The 19,181-nt window shown below is 37.5% G+C and overlaps 1 protein-coding gene across 1 annotated transcript; it reads left to right on the top strand.

The window, feature by feature from the left end:
- Positions 1–3,185: 3,185 nt before the first annotated feature.
- LOC104398473 (28S ribosomal protein S5, mitochondrial-like) lies at positions 3,186–18,603 on the top strand (the record flags this gene model as incomplete). Its single annotated transcript, XM_010008591.1, has 4 exons — positions 3,186–3,354; positions 14,887–15,012; positions 15,314–15,547; positions 18,569–18,603. Coding segments are annotated over exons 1-4 (564 nt in total), but the record flags the coding sequence as incomplete, so codon positions are not given.
- Between the last annotated feature and the right edge of the window lie 578 nt (positions 18,604–19,181).

Raw genomic sequence — 19,181 nt, 5'->3', positions numbered from 1 at the left:
TCAACCTGGAAAAGGCTTCCTGGGAAAGTATGAGAGAATTCTGGTAGGTCACATGTGGAGTGGACAGACAGGGACTCTCTTCCAATCTGACAATTAGGCCATGGAGCTAATAAAAGGCTGAAAGGGATCCTAACTTCAAAAAGGATCTGGTTCATTATGTTGTGAGTAGTAGCTGTGTGGAGCTTATTGCCAGGGAGTATTGTGGATGCAAGATGTCTACATTGTTCTGAGGAAATGAGCTGTACTGAAAGTAGTCAGAGACTGAGAAAATACAAAGGAGGACAGTATTGTACATGCTCTCTCACTTTTTTCTCTTCCTCAGGCAGCTGCTTATAGTGCTTGCTGGAGACAGAATACTGTGCTTCTTAGGCCACTATCTTGAAACAGTGCATAACATAAATGTCTAGAGTTTTAGTTTGTTGTTTGGTGTTTTTTTTCTGAAAAGGGTTTTGAGGACTAGGAGTTAAGTCTTTGTATTTAAAGAAGCTTTTTTCAAGGAAATTATCACTAGATACGCTCGTGTATGTCAGGTCATCATTTATAGGTTAATGAGAAGTATGTGGGGTCGAAAAAAGTGAGCCACTTCAAGTCATGTTTGAGGTATGACAAAATTTGCAAATGCATGAAGAAGACAGGATTAGATTTTGCAAGTTATTTTGAAGCAGTTTCTGGCTGGAGGCAATGAAAGGGTTCAACAAGGGAAATTATAAATACTGCCACACAATGCAGTTCTAAATTCATTGTAGATACATGATGTTGTATTTTAAAAAATAACTTATGTAATTGCGTGCCATTCAAAAAAATAGATTCATCTCACATAATGTTTATGAAAATTATTCTCGGATGAACTATTAAATTAATTGTGGAGATTAGCATTTTGTCATTAAGTGCATATTAAAAACAAAAAACAGCTCAGTGATATGTTCTGCATTCTTTGTGGGTTTAACTAGATACTTACTAACCTTCTGGTTTTCCTTTGTTTTTTCTAGGCTGCTTTTTATTTTGTGAAAATCAGGTTTTTCACAACATTTTCATAATTGAGTTCTATTGTTGACTTTAACTTTTCATAGGAATAAATGACAATAAATTAACATTTTAAGGCAACTTTGAGAGGAAGTTTTTAGAACTTCCAGCTACATAAACCAAGCTGACTGAACTGATTGTTCTTTGCCTAGGAGGAGCTATGGTCCTGACTTAAAAAAGTGGATTGTTGTTTTATTGATATTGGAAAGCAAGAGAGCATGACAAAAGTCACATTTATTTTCTACTTTTAAAATCTAGCTGAAAATATTGAATTTAAATAGAGTTTAGGAAGAACGACATTTTTTGTTTTGTATTCTTTTATTATAATTTTCTGAATAACATGTTGAATAATTTCTTTCAAGATAGTATAGCCCTTTTTAATTTGTTGAATATGCACACTGTTTGGATTGATTATATAAGTAGGCAAAATATGGCTTCCTTCTGAAAAACCTCTCTGTGCTGGTCAGTACATGAGAGTACATCTTGCTTTCATTGTTGTCAGGAAGCACCTGAGCCTCAGCAGTTACAACATGCTCCCTTTGGCCACTAGAACAGCATCCTTTCTGTATTGGCAGAGCAACCTGGCAGAAAATGCATCCCCATGCTATATTGAATTAATATGTTCTGGAGATGTTCTGGAGCATGTCAAATTAGTAATAATCAAATCTGGAGGTACCTGGGGAAGATAATTCTGGAAGTACATTCTCCTTTGAGGATGCCAAAGTCAAGTTCACAAACTTGCAGCATCACAGAAGTTGAGGTTGGAAGCCTCTGGAAATCATCTAGGTCACCTTCTCTACTCAGAGCAGGATCAACTAGAGTAGATTATCCAGGACCATGTTCAGTTGAGAGTAAAAAAAATGTTTTCTTATGTTCAGATGGAATTTTGTGGTTTTAAATTTTTGTCCATATCCACCTGTTCTGTCACAGAGCTCCAAGGAGAAGAGCTCGGTCTTCTTTTTACCCTCCCTTTAGGTATTTATATACATAGGTACAATCCTTCCTGATCCTGCTTTCCTCCAGGCTAAAAGGTTCTGTCTCTTTCAAACTCTCCTCTTAGGAGAAATGGTCCAGTCCCTTAATCATCTTCATGACTCTTCACTGGACTTTCTCATAGAATTACAGAATAACTGAAGTTGGAAGGGACCCAAGAAGGTCATTGAGTCCCTGCTTCTTGAAGGACTACCTAAATCTAAACCATATGACTAAGAGCATCATCCAGACACTCCTTAAACTCTGACAGGCTTCATGCCGTGACAACTTCTGCGAGGACCCTGCTTGAGTGACCAACCACCTTCTAAGTGAAGAACCTTTTCCTAATGTCCAGTGCTGCAGTATGTCCACATCTCTCTTGTACTGGGGAGGCTAGAACTGGACACAGTGCTCCAGGTGTGACTTCACCAGTGCTGAGCAGAGCTAAAGGATCACCTTCCTCAACTCACTAGCAACAGTGCTCCCAAAACAGCCCAGGCTGCTGTTGGCATTTTTTGCTGCAGGGCCACGTTGCTGGCTTGTGATCAACTTGGTGGCCAACAGGACCCCCAGACCAAGCTGTTTTCCAGCTCTTAGGCCCCAAGGATGCATCAGTATGTTGTGGTTCCTCACCGAGTGCTGGACTTTGCACTTGTCTTTCTTGAACTTCATGAAGTTCCTGTCAGCCCATTTCTCGAGCCTGTCAGGGTTCCTTTGGATGGCAACATGACCCTCTGGGATACCAGCCACTCCTTCCAGTTTTGTATCATCAGCAAGCTTGCTGAGGGTACACTCTGCCCCACCATCCAGATCATTAATGAAGATGTTGAACAGGGTTATTGGACTGATATCAAATTTGCACATAGTAATGTGCTATGATGTAGCACATTTAATGATGTATTTATTTATCACTTGTGATTTTGTCTGGGAACATTATTTCACATTTTGTGGCTCGAACAATATTTCCACTTTATGAGGTGCATTCTCACTGTAATAGCAATATATTAGAAGCTTTCTGGCCTTCTCCTCTTTGTGCCATTTTCTATTGCAATATTTTCCCCATTCTGCAACTTGCTTTACACTTTAAGGCAGAAGCTTGAAGTCTGATTCCCTTTGGAAACTAAGCTGTATGAGTAAATATTTTTTCTTGTGTGTATAGCTGCAAGAAATGCTGTTTTGAAGAAGAAAATATGCTGTATATGAACACCTTTCTGTCTTCATTCTCAGGTTTTGCTTCTCTGCCGGTGAAAGGGAGTTGCTGTTCATATTCTAGCCTGGCTTTCCAGACACGGTGTTCCATCTCTACCCCCTGGAATGTGACAATCAAGCAATGCAGAGAAAGCAGTTTCTTCAATTCGTGTAAGTCTTGACTTGGATTAGAGTTATTGTGTGTAGTAAACAGAAGAAGGAGAGAAACTTTTGCTTTGGAGAGTTGCAGTAATGAAAATCTAGGTGCAGGAGCTTTTTGTTTCTACTCTAGTTACGTCTCCTAAGATTGTACCTGCAGCTCCAGCTATTGACAGAAGAGTGTGCACAAGCCAGGGTCTGATTTATGTTGAAGTGAATCAGCCTAATATCCATCATTGGATGGAAGGGGGAGACACCTTCCCTTCTGTTTCCTAGTTCTTTAATGAGAATATAAATTGTGCATTTATTTTGCAAATGATTTTTGAGCCACACGCCAGACACACTGTTCAAGTTGTGCTGTCTCAAAAATGAAATAACTAAAATGCAAGAATGTGTTAAACAAAAACTGTTGATAATGTCCTGTTAATTGTCTGGCCAGCTGCAGGATTTTCCTGCAGTCCTGAAAGGAACTGCGCGCATGCTTGACATAACTGAGAAATGGTGGCTGTTTAAATTCATGCTTGAGACTATCAACTAAGCTAGCTGAGGGGCCATTCCACCTGTTGTGTGATTCCTTATCATGTCTCACCAGGGAAGAGAAGGAATAGGAAGATTCTAATCTCTGGAGGAGATAATTGGAGCAATTTGAGAGTCAAGGTTCTTTGACTGTTTTTGATCAGTAGCATATTAGACCCCTGCAAAATGAGGCTTTCGGAATTGGTGGTGTCTTCATATTCTTAACATCTGAGTGGCAGAATGCTGTATTTGATTTCTTTACATCTGTAAAGGAGATGGGGTTTAAGCACCCTTGTCAGATTTTAAACAACTGAGGGTAGAGACATTGACCTGTAAAAGGCTGCAGCATGAATCAGAGGCTGTGCATGGTAGAGGTTTTATAAGGATGCCAACTACAGGAAACATTCCTTTAGAACTTCTTAGACAGTCAAGCAGTTGCAAGGTAAGAATATGTAAAGGCTTAGCACTGTTGTTATTTTGTTGATACTAAATTTAAAATATAGCACTGCAAGTGATTGCAGTGTGATCACAATTTGTAGATTAGATGTTTCCTTAATTATGCTCATGTTAATATTCACGAAGTCTAGATGAGGTCTGTTTTACCAGGAATTTTCCCAGCTATCTTGGATAATTTGATGTAAAAAATATTTGCTAGATGACTGAATTAAAAATGTTTGTTGTGCTGACATCCCCGTTGTTTGACTTAATAAAAATTTAAACAAGTTATGTTTAGGCAAATGACCTTAAACTATTGGCTCAATTAATAAGATATACCAACTTGGAAGAATTTAAGTAGGCCTCCTTTATATGTTGAGTGGAGATAGTAGCCATCAGATTCAGAAGACTGAAGGGTTTATATTTCAAAGTACAGTTATTCTAAGAACAATTTCTTTAATCAAAGTAATAAATAAATAAATTCAAAATTCAAATTAAGTTGATACTAACAGTATAAATCACTCATATCCCCTAGTAGTGCAGTTGCTCCAGAAGTGATAACATTAAAGATGAAGATATGACCATTTTATGTGAAACACTTTTCAGCTGAAATGTCAACCAAATTACAGTTCTTTGTGTCTCAGAAAGGTGACTGTACTTTTTTACCTCATTAGTAAAGATGTACTTCTCTTCCATCACACTTCTAAAATAATAACATGCTCTTGTTAGTAGGGTTGTTTGTACCTTCAGCTTAACTATTAAAAATGGTTTAACTCATTTAAACAAAAGGAATTGGTTTAAATAAGAGGAACTGTGATTATCCTAGGCAGCCTGTGATCCTTACCAAGATAGTGCCTCCTGCAACTCTAACAGAAACATACACGGGGTTTATTCTTGTCTAATGACGTATTTTGGGGAGTTTGTAATCAAGTAATTTAAAATTATCTTGTTATTCCAGGCTTAGCTTCTGTCCCTCCCTCTCTTCCCCTTTCCATACTCCCACTGTGGGAAGCAGTTTGGTTTCCATTTATTTAACAATTTCACATGCTTATTTAGATGTGAAAGGGCCTGAGGTTTTTCACATCGTGTTTAAAAAGTGCATAACTTCCTTCTGAAAAGTCTTGCTGCCTTTTTCAATGTGTTTCAGTAGACCTAGTAGTTGCAGATAATGTCTTGCTTGTGCCTTTTTCAGTCCACCTTTTGTATGAAAGTTTAGGACAGAACTGTTTTCTTTCCTCTTGGTATGTTTACATGCTCTTACATGCAGGCACACAGACTGGGAAATCCCACCAATCCAGATTTTCTGTACAGATGTTTGAGCTCCACTTTGAGCTTGAGAAATATTGATAAAATGTGCTGTAGGTTTAATGGAAGAAGTATGTACATGCCTGATGAGGAAGATGCGAGATACAGTTTGTTTAAGTTTGATAGCCACAAAATTGGGTTGGAATAGATGGGCTCTTCTTTCAGAAGGTTAGCAGAGGCACACGGATGTGTCATGAAAACTAAAAGCATTTGGCTGTCTCCCAGCCATAGAAGTTATCTTTGACCCCAGTCATCCAAACCATCAAGCATAACTTTCTCAACATCCATGTCAGAGTGTCTGTGAGAATAAAGAAAGTTTATTTGATACTGGACTACATAAATATTTTGCTTTCCTATTTACTGTATTCATTCCATTTGCTACACTTGGGAACAGTTGAAAAGAACTGAATTTCTCTGTTGCTAAATGATACTTGTTCTTCAATTAGAATCCACAATAAGGAATATGATGATTTTTCAGAGGTTATAGAAGGAGATTGTAACAATCAAGGGAGAATCTTTTAGTCTAACTTTATAAAATCATGCTCAGAGTAACACGTTTTGTCTCTAGAGGCTTTGCTTACTGGACACATTTATACTCATTAGTAATCTCTGTGTTTGTGTTCCTTCTTGTAAACGGTTCCTGAAAGCCTGCTCCTTAATTACCTTGTATATTACATTTTTGTAGTCCTGTCTGAGATTTCTTTGGATTAAATTGTTATTTTTTTTTTCTACTGCGCTGAATTCGAGGATCAGAATGAAAAAAATATATTTTATTTTAAAATAATTTTTCTTCAAATGTGAACAATCCAGATAAACAATTACTAAGTTACCATTTGTCATTGTCAGTAGTAACATATGATGAATATTGGTGATTTTGTCATTAAGAGCTAAATATACAACTGCTTTTTTTTTTTCCTTTTACAAAGGAGATGCTTCTGTGTGCATGTGTGTTGAAGAATAGTTGGTTAATCGTTTTTAGTCACAAAAAGGGTATTTAATATTAAATTGTACTTGATTGTACTTAATGGGGGCCTACTTCCGGTTTTGATTTGTTGCTGTGCAGTGTAACTTTTATGAAGGCAATTGGCCTCTCTTTTTCATTTCAGTTTGAGGAAATAAACCAGGCCAGTGGTGGTTAGTTTGCAAGCCTCACTCAAATCTCTGTTCTCCATATCCAACTGGTGACACTGAGGCCAGCTTTGTAATATTTATTATTAAAAAAGAAAGCCACCAAACAAAAGCAAACTGCAAACAAAAGCTTTAATAATCAAAGTGACTTTCAAAGCATAGTAGCATTTACACCAGAATTTTTTACCTAAGTTGAGGTCCTGTTTTTTTAACAAGATGTTATGAAGAAAAAAATACAATTTCTCAGATGTTTGTCAGGATAATTTTGGTTCTTTGTTTAAGCTACCAAGTTTTTAGTCTGTTAATGTAGCTGGATTTATTCAGGATTTGAATAGTGATTAACCTCAAATTCCTGTGTCCTCAGCTTTCTGCTGACGTTGTGCTAATTTGCCAGTTTTAAAAATTGTGAAATTGTAATCCCAAGTGCACAGTAAAAGTGTGCTAAAGGTTTGTAGTTAAGTGGAGTTATTCACTGTGTCTATGTAGCAGTATGAATGCATTAATCAGAATATCTTCTAGCTCTATATTGCAGTTCCACAATTAGATACCACCTGCTGTCAAAATCAGTTTTGAGTGACTCAGAAGTGGGCTCTCTAGATTCAATGCTTTATATTCTTCACTACCTCCCAGGACTGAATAAAGGCCTTGTAGAGCTAACAAGTAATATCCTCAGATGATGACATCTGAAGAGAGTTGAGGCAGGGTTGCAAAGAAGAACATGTATTTTGCTCAAGCAGTCCTCTTTTTTAAGGCATTGCTTCTGGGGAGAGTTTTTTGTCTTCTCATTACCTTTAAGCAGAACACAGTATCAGATACCCATTTCATACACTTCCATTTAAAGAATAAGGGGTCCCTTTTGCAGCTGTAGAAAACAGTGTTTTGGGCATGGTCACTCAGGAAACCTGAGAGTAATGCAGCACATCATGTAATTTCTTATGGATCCGTGTTTTTGTCCTAGCAGACTGGGATTAGACAGGGAGTCAAGAACTCTGATGTCGCATGATGGCAGACAGTTACAGTTCAGAGGTAAAGGAGGTAGCAAGGGTGGTTCTCATTTGGAATGAACACACAGATTTTGTTGAAACTTTAGAATCTTGCATGTTACAAGTAATCCATCCAGTATCACTGTGCCATTGTTCCATTTTTCTCTTATAAATATATCTATTTGTATTCTCATCTGCACAATATTTGCTTTTTGAATTGTAGAGGAGAGGTCCCAACCTTTTAGAGGAATTACATAGATTCTGTAAGTATCATTAAACATACTCACAGAATTGTTCTTTTAAGATCATAAAGTCTAACCATAACCTAACTCTACCAACTATTAACCTAACTCTACCAAGTGCAGTACTAAAACCATGTACCTAAGCACCATATCTATACATCTTTTAAACACCTCCAGGGATAGTGATTCAACCACATCCCTGGGCAGCGTATTCCAGTGTTTAACTACCCTTTTTGTAAAGAAATTTCTTCTAATACCTCCCCTGGCACAACTTGAGCCCATTTGCTCTTCTTCTATTGCTTGTTCCTTGGGCGAAGACAGCAATCCTCACCTTGCTACAATCTCCTTTCAGGTAGTTGCAGAGAGCAGTAAGGTCTCTCTTCAGCCTCCTTTTCTGCAGGGTGAACAACCCCAGTTCCCTCAGACGCTCCTCGTAAGACTCGTTCTTCAGACCCTTTACCGGCTTTGTTGTCCTTCTTTAAACACACACCAGCACCTCAATGTCCTTGTAGTGAGGGGCCCAAAACTGAATACACTGCCATAGACCTGCTGGCCACACTATTTCTGATAGAGGTCAGGATGCTCTTGTCCTCCTTGGCCACCTGGGCACACTGCTGGATCATATTCAATCAGCTCTCAATAAACACCTTTAGGTCCTTTTCCTCTCGTCAGCTTTCCAGACACTCTTCCCCAAGCCTGTAGTGTTGCATGGAGTTGTTGTGACCCAGGTGCAGTATCTGACACTTGGCCTTGTTGAACCTCATAGAATTGGCCTTGGCCCATCAATCCAGCCTGTCCAGGTCCCTCTGCTGAGCCTTCCCCTCCTCAGGCAGATCAACACTCCCTCTCAGCTTGGTGTCATCTGCAAACTTACTGAGGGTGCACTTGATCCCCTCATCCAGATCATTGGTAAAGGTGTTAAACAGGAGTGGCCCCAACACTGAGCCCTGGGAAGACCACTCATGGCCGGCCACCAACTGGATTTATCTCCACTCACCACAGCTCTTTGGGCCTAGCCATCCAGACAGTTTTTTTACCCAGCAAAGTGTACACCTGTCTATGCGATGTTTATCCAGTTTCTCCAGGAAAATGCAGTGGGAAACAGTGTTGAAGGTTTTACTAAGATCCAGGTAAATGACATCCTCAGTCTTTCCCTCATCCACTAAATGGGTCACCTTGTCATAGAAGATTAGATTTGTCAAGCAGGACCTGCCTTTCATGAACCCCTGCTGACTGGGCCTAATTATCTGACTGGGCCTGATTGCCTGCATGTACTGCATAATAGCACTCAGAATTATCTGTTCTATAACCTTCCCCAATGCTAAGGTCAGACTGACAGGCTTGTAGTTCCCTGGATCCTCCTTTCATTCCTTCTTGTAGATGGGAGTCACATTTGCCAATCTCCACTCTGCTGGGATCTCAGTAGTTAGCCAGGACTGCTGGTAAATGATGGGAAGTGGCTTCATGAATGCTTCTGCCAGCTCTCTCACTACCTTTGGGCATATTCTGTCTGGCTCCATAGACTTGTAAATGTCTAAGTGATGTCAGCCAGTCTCTGAAGCAGGTCAAAGTTTGCCTGCCAGAAGTCCAAGGTGACAACTTCTACGTCCTGTTCTACAACTGGAACCTCTTAAGAGGCAAAGCTGTACAAGGAAATGACATTGCTTTCCCTGTTTTCATCCTATTTCAGCTATACCTAGGCACCAGCTCTGAGAGAAGGTAGGCCCATCATTTGTTTTTCATACCTATTTAATTCTTGACCTATTCTTAATCAGTCCTCAGTGCTCCCAGTTGTGATCAGGGGATAGAAACGTGTCTTCTGAGAACTTCCGAAGTCAGTACTATTTTTTCAGAGATATCTTTCAGAAAAAAAAACAGATCCTAAATATGAAAACAATACCCTACAGTAGTGTCTTAGGGGAGCAAGTTAAAAAAATAACTTCTAGAACATGAGAAAAACCTTTCCTCATCAGACCAAACGTCCATCTAACTGAGCACCGTCTCCAACAGCAGCTGATGCTATGGGAAGAAAAGTAAGAATTGAGTGAGCATGTAATGATACTTCCTTAGGAAAACCTCTCAATCTTCAGTGGTTTGTGACATGGAATGTTTAGAATTTGTAGCTGTAGGTAGCTTTTTCTTCTAGCAATCTGCTTGGCTGCTTTTGAACCCATATAAATGATCTAACAGGAATTCATTCTGGTTTCTGTAGATGGGTAAGCATGGGTTTGTCAGGAAAGGTCAAGAAAATGCCCACTGCATTTGAGTGTAGTGAGGTTTGTGAAGCTTTGTTCCTAAAAGAACTGATTCTTAAGCCTTTGACCTGCCTCTGAGAAAAATTGTCTCCTTGTGGTAATTAAGCAGCTGAGTCTAGACTGTGTAATTTATCATGCAATTTTTAATAGAATACATAAGCAGCACATTCCCTTAGCAGATGCTTTTTCATGTTTCATGTGTGTGAAGTTTTGTTGGGTTTTTTTTTCAAATCCTACGGGGGTTTTTGGAGATGGTGGCAAAAGAATTGGTGTCTACAGAAAGAAGGGCTGGAAATACTGTACCTTTTTAGAATTCCTCTGGTAATGAAAGTATGTATTCTGAGCTGAAACCTGGAAGAGAATGTTAGTGATTGAAAAGACCTTACTAAGTTCCTTAAGGAAATATAGATGCATAGATGTAATAGCATTAGTAGGCAACAGTACATTGAATGAAAGAAGCATGTTTATTACAACATGTTCATTAGTCATTTCATTGTGTCATTGCTATTACTGTCTTTGTGTCTCTACTGCTGTGCTGCTACAAGGCTATTTGTCATCAAAAAACTTAAGGAAAAATTGCTTCTAAGTAGAAGAAGTGAGCCTACTTAGCCGTTCTACAAATGTGGTTCTTTGTCCTTTTTCTCTCCTCATTTTACAACTTACTGCTATTTGTCTTTGTAGTTTATATTTTCAGCAAGCTGGGAACTCATCTTGCTGGAAGCGAAGAAATCTGCTTTTAATCTCAATTTGTCAAGATCTAGGATGCTGTTTGCTGTTATGGTTTACAGCAAATCTTTTTAGTAATACTTGTGAATTACTGAGGTGGTGTGTGATAATAGTCTTCCTCTGAATTAAGTACTAGGGCTATTTGGTTCCTGAAATGCAGGGATAGTATAAAAACCAAATCCCTTTCAAAATATTACAAACATCTTTTATATAGATTAAGGAAAATGAAGTGGTGTAATACAAACTTACTATTAGCAGTTGTTAGCTATCAGCTTGCATACAGCATGCTTTCAGCAAAATTCAATAGTGGATCTTTTTCTAGGTCATCAAGTAAAATGACAGATTTCTTTAATTTTTTTTCACTAATTAGGTACGTACTTTTCGGTAACAGACTAGAAATGTGTGGTGGCTTTTATGACTGGGTCTATTTTAGCACTGGAGAAATGCATGCAGGCAAAACAAAAGTAAGGCCACAAATCACTATGAGACTGCATACCTTCTGTACTGTCTTCTACGATCTGGAGGACAAATCCTATGGGGAGAGGCTGAGGGAACTGGGATTGTTTCATTTGGAGAAGAGGAGGTTGAGGGGGGACCTCATTGCCCCCTACAGCTACCTGAAAGGAGGTCGTAATGAGTGGGCATTAGCTTCTTCCCTCAAGTAAATAACAATAGTACCAGAGAAAATGGCCTCAAGTGGCGCGAAGGGAGGTTTAGAATGGATATTAGGAAGAATTTCTGTGCTGAGAGAGTGGTCAGGCAGTGGAACAGGCTGCCCAGGGAGGTGGTGGAGTCACCATCCCTGGAGGTGCTCAAGAGACATGTACATGTGGCACTTCAGGGCATGCTCTAGGGGGCATGGTGGGTTTTTTATGGGTTGTGTGTTGTTGATTTTGTGGGGTGTGTGGTGTTGGTTTTGTTTGGGGGTCTTTGAGAGTTTTCTTTTACTTCCCTTGGGTGATCTTAGAGTTCTTTTCCAACTATGACAATTCCAAGATTCTGTGATTTGAGAGCATTTCTGCAAGTGTGAAAAGCAGCACAGTGATCCTCATTTCTGTTTGGGGTTATTTTCTCCAATAAAAGAGGTCTCACCAGTCATCTTGGTGCTTTGCTGCCAAGTCAGATTGATGTTTCTTATGGTCAGTTTTTTATTTTCTACATTGTGGTGTTGTCTGTCTGTTGTAAGCCATGTCTCCAGCATTGTAATACTCTTGGCTGCAGCCTATCCCTTCCATATTCCATTCTTGCCATTTTGACTTAAAGTCAGTGTGGTATCTGCTATCTTACAAAGAATTCTCAGTTCTATTGCTTTCAGGCTTCTCATATGTTTTATTAAATTCAGCTGCTTTCCAAACACATGATGGTATTATTATAGACTGACTGGACGAACTGCACTTTGGTATCAAATGTGACTTTTTTGTCTCGTTGAATTTTGTCAGGATTTCTGCAGTGCTTGAGGCCAAAGCTTTTCTCAGTCTGGCCTCTTCTCACTGGATATGTTGGCATTGCCTGATCTCCTTTGGTACAACAGCAATCTCCCTATTCTGTGACTTTTGCTACTTTCCTATATTGGGATTAAGTGATGTTATCATAGAGATATATAGAATACAGCTCAAAGTGCTGGGGGGTTTTTGAGTGTATTAGCAGCTCAGGAGCTCCCTGTTCTAGTCTCTCAGTTGCTTGTTGCCATCCCTCTGCAGCCTCCTTTTGTATCTGTTATGACCCTTTATGAGACCACACAAACTGCAATAGACTGGGAAACTATTCCAGCTCAAAATTAACATTGTCAAATACCTTTATTGTAATTTCATGTTTCCATGCCAGGATTATAAGAAAAAAAAAAAAAAAAAGAAATTGCTAGTTACACAGTGTTTTCTGAATAGGCTAAGAAGCTTAACGTGATTAATCGTCAACCTTCCAACTCACGCAACAGTCGTATCATCCACTTTAAAACATGAAAGGCTGCATCATGCATTACCTACTTACCATGAGTCTTCTTCTATACTGAACATTAGTGCAGTGTTATCTTAGGGTAATAATCATTATTAGTAGGCATTCTAGTGCTGATCATGATTTGGCTTTCATCAAAAGTAACATGTTGAGCCACCAGTGAAGTTTTTCTGTTTGGTGAGTTCTGTGCAGCTAAAGATGTATTTTTTTCCCTCCTTCCTTCGGCACACAGTATTTGTATCAGTTTGATATATTTACTGTTTGTGGAGTTTTTTTAACCATAAATCTGTTGATATGGGGATTCGCTTAAATGTCTAGGAAAGACAGAGTGGTTTTCAGATGGAAATTCTTTTTTTTCAGGAACTGAAGCCTACCCAGGAGCAAGCACAGTTCTTGCCTCACATCATATGAGAAGTATGATAAACATTGTTGTTACGGACAATCCAGGGGTATTTCTACTTGTCTCTAGTACACAATTTCCATTTGTCTGTAACACAGATGAAGTCTGTATTACATACTTTGGTTTATTGTACTATTCGTACAATATGTTACTTGGGTATTAATGACTTCCTAGGCCATTCTGCTCTTGCCCATCTTAAAGAGAATACTATTCTGTACCTTCTTGGACTTGTGGTGTTGTGTGTCCTTCCTTGTATGCTTGCTTTCCAATGTACTGAGCATTGATTGCTTGATTCAGGATTGTACTTCTCAAAAGAGAATCACAGTTATGCAAGGAAAAAATTGAAAAGCATTTTTTATTGAAAAGATGGGCATCGTACCTTCAGAGGAGACATGTTGACACTATATACAAAGTTATGCAATACAAAACAAACCTCTAGAAATCATGGGTAGTGTCTGTCACTCATCATATTGTCAACGTAGCAGCTCCAACACGTTTGCCAGTGTCCTGCCAGACAGGATCTCTCACATGCGCAGATCTAACAAGGATTAATTGATGTTGGAAAACTGTAGTGAATTGAGCATAGTTACTTTAATTCCCCTGGTTAAAAGTGTTTACTGAGTTTTCCTGTTACTTTAAATAAACAAAATCAATTTCTAATCAGAGAAGATATTTAAATTGACATGGTAACATTGTTCCTTGCCAAAATACATAATAGCATTAATCTGTAAATATAACAATTATGATTCCTGTGTATTTTGTGATGATAGCCTTCTTGTCTGGACTAACAGAATGAAATACTGTCTGTGGTGTCTTCTTCACATCATCGGTTTCATTTTAATGTACCTTTTTTTTTTTTTTCTAATTATGAGGATACCCTGTATTTCAATCAGTTGGGCAAAGGGTAGTTTGAAGTTAACTACTAAATACAAACTTCTTAAAACTTTCTCTCATATGTCGAGTGAAACATCTTCAGAGAGGGGTTGTACTGTACAAAGCCAGTGAATGAGGACCCCTGACCAAAGCCTAAGCTCTGTTATGAGGCTGTTTAAAATGTCTTACATTCCTTTACATTTATACAGGCAATAAAGGGGACTTTGTATTTTTTTTGTATTTTATCAGAACATGGGAACAGCAGCAGGTGTATGGTTTTGGTAAACTTTTGTGGTTTTTGGCTTTTTAAAGCAGGCTAATCCTTGGATATTTGTAGGAGTAAGTCTAGTTGACTGTCGTTGATGTTTGTGCTTGGATAGGTACTGACAGGTATTGTTACTCTGAGTTACTAATAACTCATTTTCTTTTGATCACCTGGGAATTAGTACCTTACTGGCTATGAATGTTTGCCTTTAAATAAGTTTTGAAAATCTTTTTTTAAAACCATGCACCTGGCTGTTTGCCTATGTGATTACAATCATCAGGAGTAGAGGCACATCTGTAACAGATACATATCATATAGTAGGAAATCCCTTTCTTGGCAAGGCAGTAATCCTACAGTTTAAATTCTAGCAAAGATAAAGCAAAGGTTAATATTTCAAGGTTTTTCTCATTCAGCTTCCAATATAAAATGTACTTGTATGTTACTTATGAAAGCTTTTCTATTTCAGTGACAGCTGATGAACTATGGAAAGGAGCTTTGGCAGAGACTGGTGTGGGAGTAAAGAAAGCAAGAGGAAAGCGAAGGAAGAAAAAGCTGAGAAAGAATCTCAATAGAGGCCAGGAGATTGGTGAAGGTAGATTCACAAATGAGGGGCTCAAGATATGTCTTGTCCTTCTTGTGCATAGAGTTTCTTGATTTGATAAATTGGCAAATAGCTGTTAATTTCTGTGGTATCAGAACCACTTGAGATATTTGTATCTTTAAAAAAAAATCCTCATTTGCTTGTTTAATGTTATTTTTGGTTTTTAAATATAAATTTTCTATCATAAAATGCACTTGAAATATGTGAGAGCCTTCATTTTATCACATTTTTCCAATACGCAGAGTTTCAGTCCTGTTGGCATCAGATGTAATTTTTCTCTGTTACTTTGAAGGACGTTCTGGTTTCCTCTGGCCTGGTCTTAACGCTCCCCTGATACAAAGTGGGAAAGTCCAGGCAGTTACTCAACGAAAAAAAGAAGAACGAGAGAGAATTCAGTCTGAAATTGTTCAGCAGAGAGATTCCTGGGAAAAGAGAAGAAAAATAAAAATTAAGAGAGAGGGAGGATGGAGTGGAAAGTGTTGGGGAGGTGTCCTTCTGGATCCTCCTGACCCAGGTCCTAATGGAGGTAAGAAAACTGGATGTCTGTTCTAGTCTTTTTGATAAAGGGCTTGGAGTATGTGTAATCCAGACTTTTTCTATAATTGAGGGTCGATTTTCTTTCTATTTCTGTCATATATGCCCATACATGAAGAAAGAAGCTAAATGAAAGAACAGGTTTGTGTATACACAAGTGAAATTTGTTAAATCACTGCTTAGTTTAATACAGCCATTAGAGTATTATAGACTGTATGATGTTTTACTGTATTTCAGAGTAGCGGATTATGTTGTAGGGTGTTACAGGAGTCATAAATATGGAAATATTTTTCTGTGTCCAACATTCATTTTCTTGAGCATGAAATACAGCCATGCGGTTTTTTATAGTTTCTTAAAGGATCCTATGGGATAAATCAGGCTTTTTTTTTTTTTTTTTAGTTCATGTAATGAAATATGGTTAAAGATTATGTTGTTTGAATGTAGCTAATAGAAGATATTTAGTTATTTGCTGCCTAGTTAAATGTCATAGTGAAGCTAGAGTTCTGATACATTAAATGAAGAGGTGAACGTAACTTTTTTTACAATGCTGTTATTCGGACCATTTGAATATCTGTAATAGCTTTGTTTAACATTTAGAAGCCTAATCCTTTTCAACTAACTAAATATGAAAATGAACTGTTACTCATACTCACCCAAGTTTTTCTTATGAAGCACTTAATAATATGTGTATGTTTATTGTCTTTCTGTAGGCTTTTGTGGTAAGATGAGCTAAGGAAGATAGTTGATGTTTTCTAGGACTGTTGTTTCAGGCTTGTTGCAGGGTCTAGTAGTTCTAATAGTTAAATTTGTTCATGTTTTCGGAGCTCTCTTTCTCCAGAAATGTTTTCTTCTAGTAAAAGTTTGAATCTTGGAGTGTATGTTGCAGCAAGTCAACATAAATGGGAAAATACATTAATGGAATCACAATTATATTGTCTGATCTTCTTGCAGTCACCTTTGCATCCCAGTCTGCCTGATGGGTTGTTTGTTAATTTCTTTCTGTCTGAATATTTTCTGGTTACATTCTATTGGACATAAATTAAAAATTCAGACCAGCTATGAACCAAGCTAGTGAGATCATTGTCTTTTCAGTGTGATCTAAGACTTTTTGTCTGCAGATTAAAATTATGCTGGCATTTTTGTAGCTTTCTGGTTTATAAATTTATGCTGTTGTTATCTACTACTTTGTTCCCTTACCCAGTTTTCCTTTCCTGCAGCTGGTATAGCTGGCATTGTGGCTTCTGTTGCTGTAGTGTCCGAGATCTGTTGTTTCCCTCAGGTTTACCTTGTGATTTTCAGCAGTTTGCCTGCCAGTCTTTTTGAGTGTTTTTTGGTTGTCTCCAGTTTTAAGAGCAATTAATTCTATGTTAATATCAGCTTAATACCTCAGTGTACAAATTAAAGATTTCCTATATTTACTTCCCTCCTTTTGATTTTATTCCTTGAAAGCAAAAATTCCACAGAAGGCAGTGATGTGACAATGGACTTGGCAGCCTGTTGCTGAATCTTAAAACTGAAAGACAGAGCTGTGTGGTCAGTGTTTCATTACCACTGTGATGAAAAGCCTTGAACACAGATGTGACCCAGAAGTAGTCTTTATTTTACAATGCAAAATCCTTAACTGCTACTTGACAAAATAAATGAAGTTATAACTGTATTTGATGGCAAATACATTTGTTTTCAGGCAGAATTTGAAATGGAACAAAAAATGAAGTCTGGCTGTGTGATTCTTGATTGTTTGAAGTGGCTATGTATTGCTTTGGTTTACCCCTCCACCTCCCCTCCTTTCTGGAATTTAATGGAAATATATATCAAGGAATACTTGAAGTTTCTTTGAATCCCTATTGATTGTCAAAAGCAATTTTCAGAATATTCTGAACAATATTGGATAGTAAGTTTGGCCATGATGGAAGTGACCCATTTGGTGATTTACTTTTTCTTTTTTTTTTAAGCCATTTACAGCTTTTGCTCTGTGTATATGAATCTGGGGTTCATTTACAGTTTTAGAGCAGTATTTAGGGAAGAATACAGTTTACACTGCTAGCCAGTGAAAAACCAAAACATTCTGTTTACAAGATACACTGTCGGTAATTATTTTCCACAACATCTCTGCCATTGGAAAGAAATAGGAAGAATATAAAATAAAACTTAATAAAATGCTTCAATATAAGTGATGAGTTGCAGTTATTTTCAAAAGAAAGTTTCAGATTTAATTTAGAGAGGATATATAGCTTAGCTTGTCATCAAAATATTCAACAGTTTCTGAGGATGTCTATCAACTTTTCTTTCTGTGTGTTGTTCAAATAAAGCAGTTAAATTTGCATGTCTTGCTTTACCATTTAAAAAAAATACTTCCTCCCTTTCTGCTACTCTGGTTATTTACATTGAACAGTCTTTGAAGACTATTTCCATCCTACTTCCCTGCATGTATGGTACTTAAAAAGATGAGATCCTGATTTCTGTTAAGAGATTGGGGTCCCTAGTAGAGCACAAAGAATCTGTTTAACCATTGTCATCTCTTAATTATAATAGGAGCTGTGTTGTAATTATAATGAGGGCAGTATTACACTTTCTTTGAGGTTATAATTTTAACTGGATTTTTGAAGCTAGTTTTCTTCACAAATGTGGATTTTAATGAAGAAATGAAAAAAAACCACAGTATGCTTTATAAATAACTGCCATATGCTCCTTTTTCACAGACCTTATTATAAATGAGATTGAATGAATGGTTTGAATTTTAAAAAAAACACAAAGCAAAACAAAAAACAACCAAACAAAAAAAAACCCAACCAACATTTCTGAAATCTTTTTAGAAGGAAGCAGTTAATAAAGCTCATTTTAGGTATGGTTGAAAAATGTCTTGCCTTTTTTTTTTTACTGCTGAGATTAATTTATAATTTATAATAGTTACATTAATATTTTGTTCTTCTTAAATGATACCACCTACAGGAAGCTGTGCTTCCTGTATGTAAATCATACAAGGAAATGTAATACCTTGTTTTTCTCCTAACAGAAACTTATGAAGATTTTGAAACAAGAGTCATTGAGGTAAGCATTACAAATGTTTTCAAGGACTTTAAATAATTATAACTATTTTATATTGAGTTTGCAATTATTTCACCAGTCTTTCCTAGGTCAATCTTATAGCAATAGGAATTAGTTTGGTATTCTGTTTCAACTGCATTACATAATCTGTAATTCTTTTCTTTAGGGCCTTATCTTCTCTGTTAAGCAAGTAATATCTAATTCAAAAGTGGTTTTGAATAACTCTGAAGTGGGAGAAGCCTGCAGTTAAAGCTTTAATAGTTCACATACAGCCATATAATAGGGAACCTACTGAAGTGTTAGGGGTATTTTTTAGACAAAACTACAAGTATGAAATTGTATAATTCTGTTTGTAAAATAAATCATTCATTAAAGGGGGGGAACAGCAACAACAGGGCCAAGTGGGATGAAGATCCCATTTGGTGTGTCTTTTAAGTAATAAAATACTTGTCCTAGATGTCCTAACCTATGATAATTTCTCATTCATAGTTTTATATCCACTTTGTGCTTACTGACAGAATAAGGGTGGTGGTTATGACTGGATTAATCCAAGTCTTGTTTCCACCCTCATTTCTAAGCAG

This window comes from Chaetura pelagica, unplaced genomic scaffold, assembly GCF_000747805.2.
Source record: "Chaetura pelagica isolate M959 unplaced genomic scaffold, ChaPel_1.0 scaffold350, whole genome shotgun sequence".
Lineage (NCBI taxonomy): Eukaryota > Metazoa > Chordata > Aves > Apodiformes > Apodidae > Chaetura > Chaetura pelagica.
The sequence above is the reverse complement of the archived record's forward strand: the minus strand, read 5'-3'. Positions and strand labels throughout refer to the sequence as shown.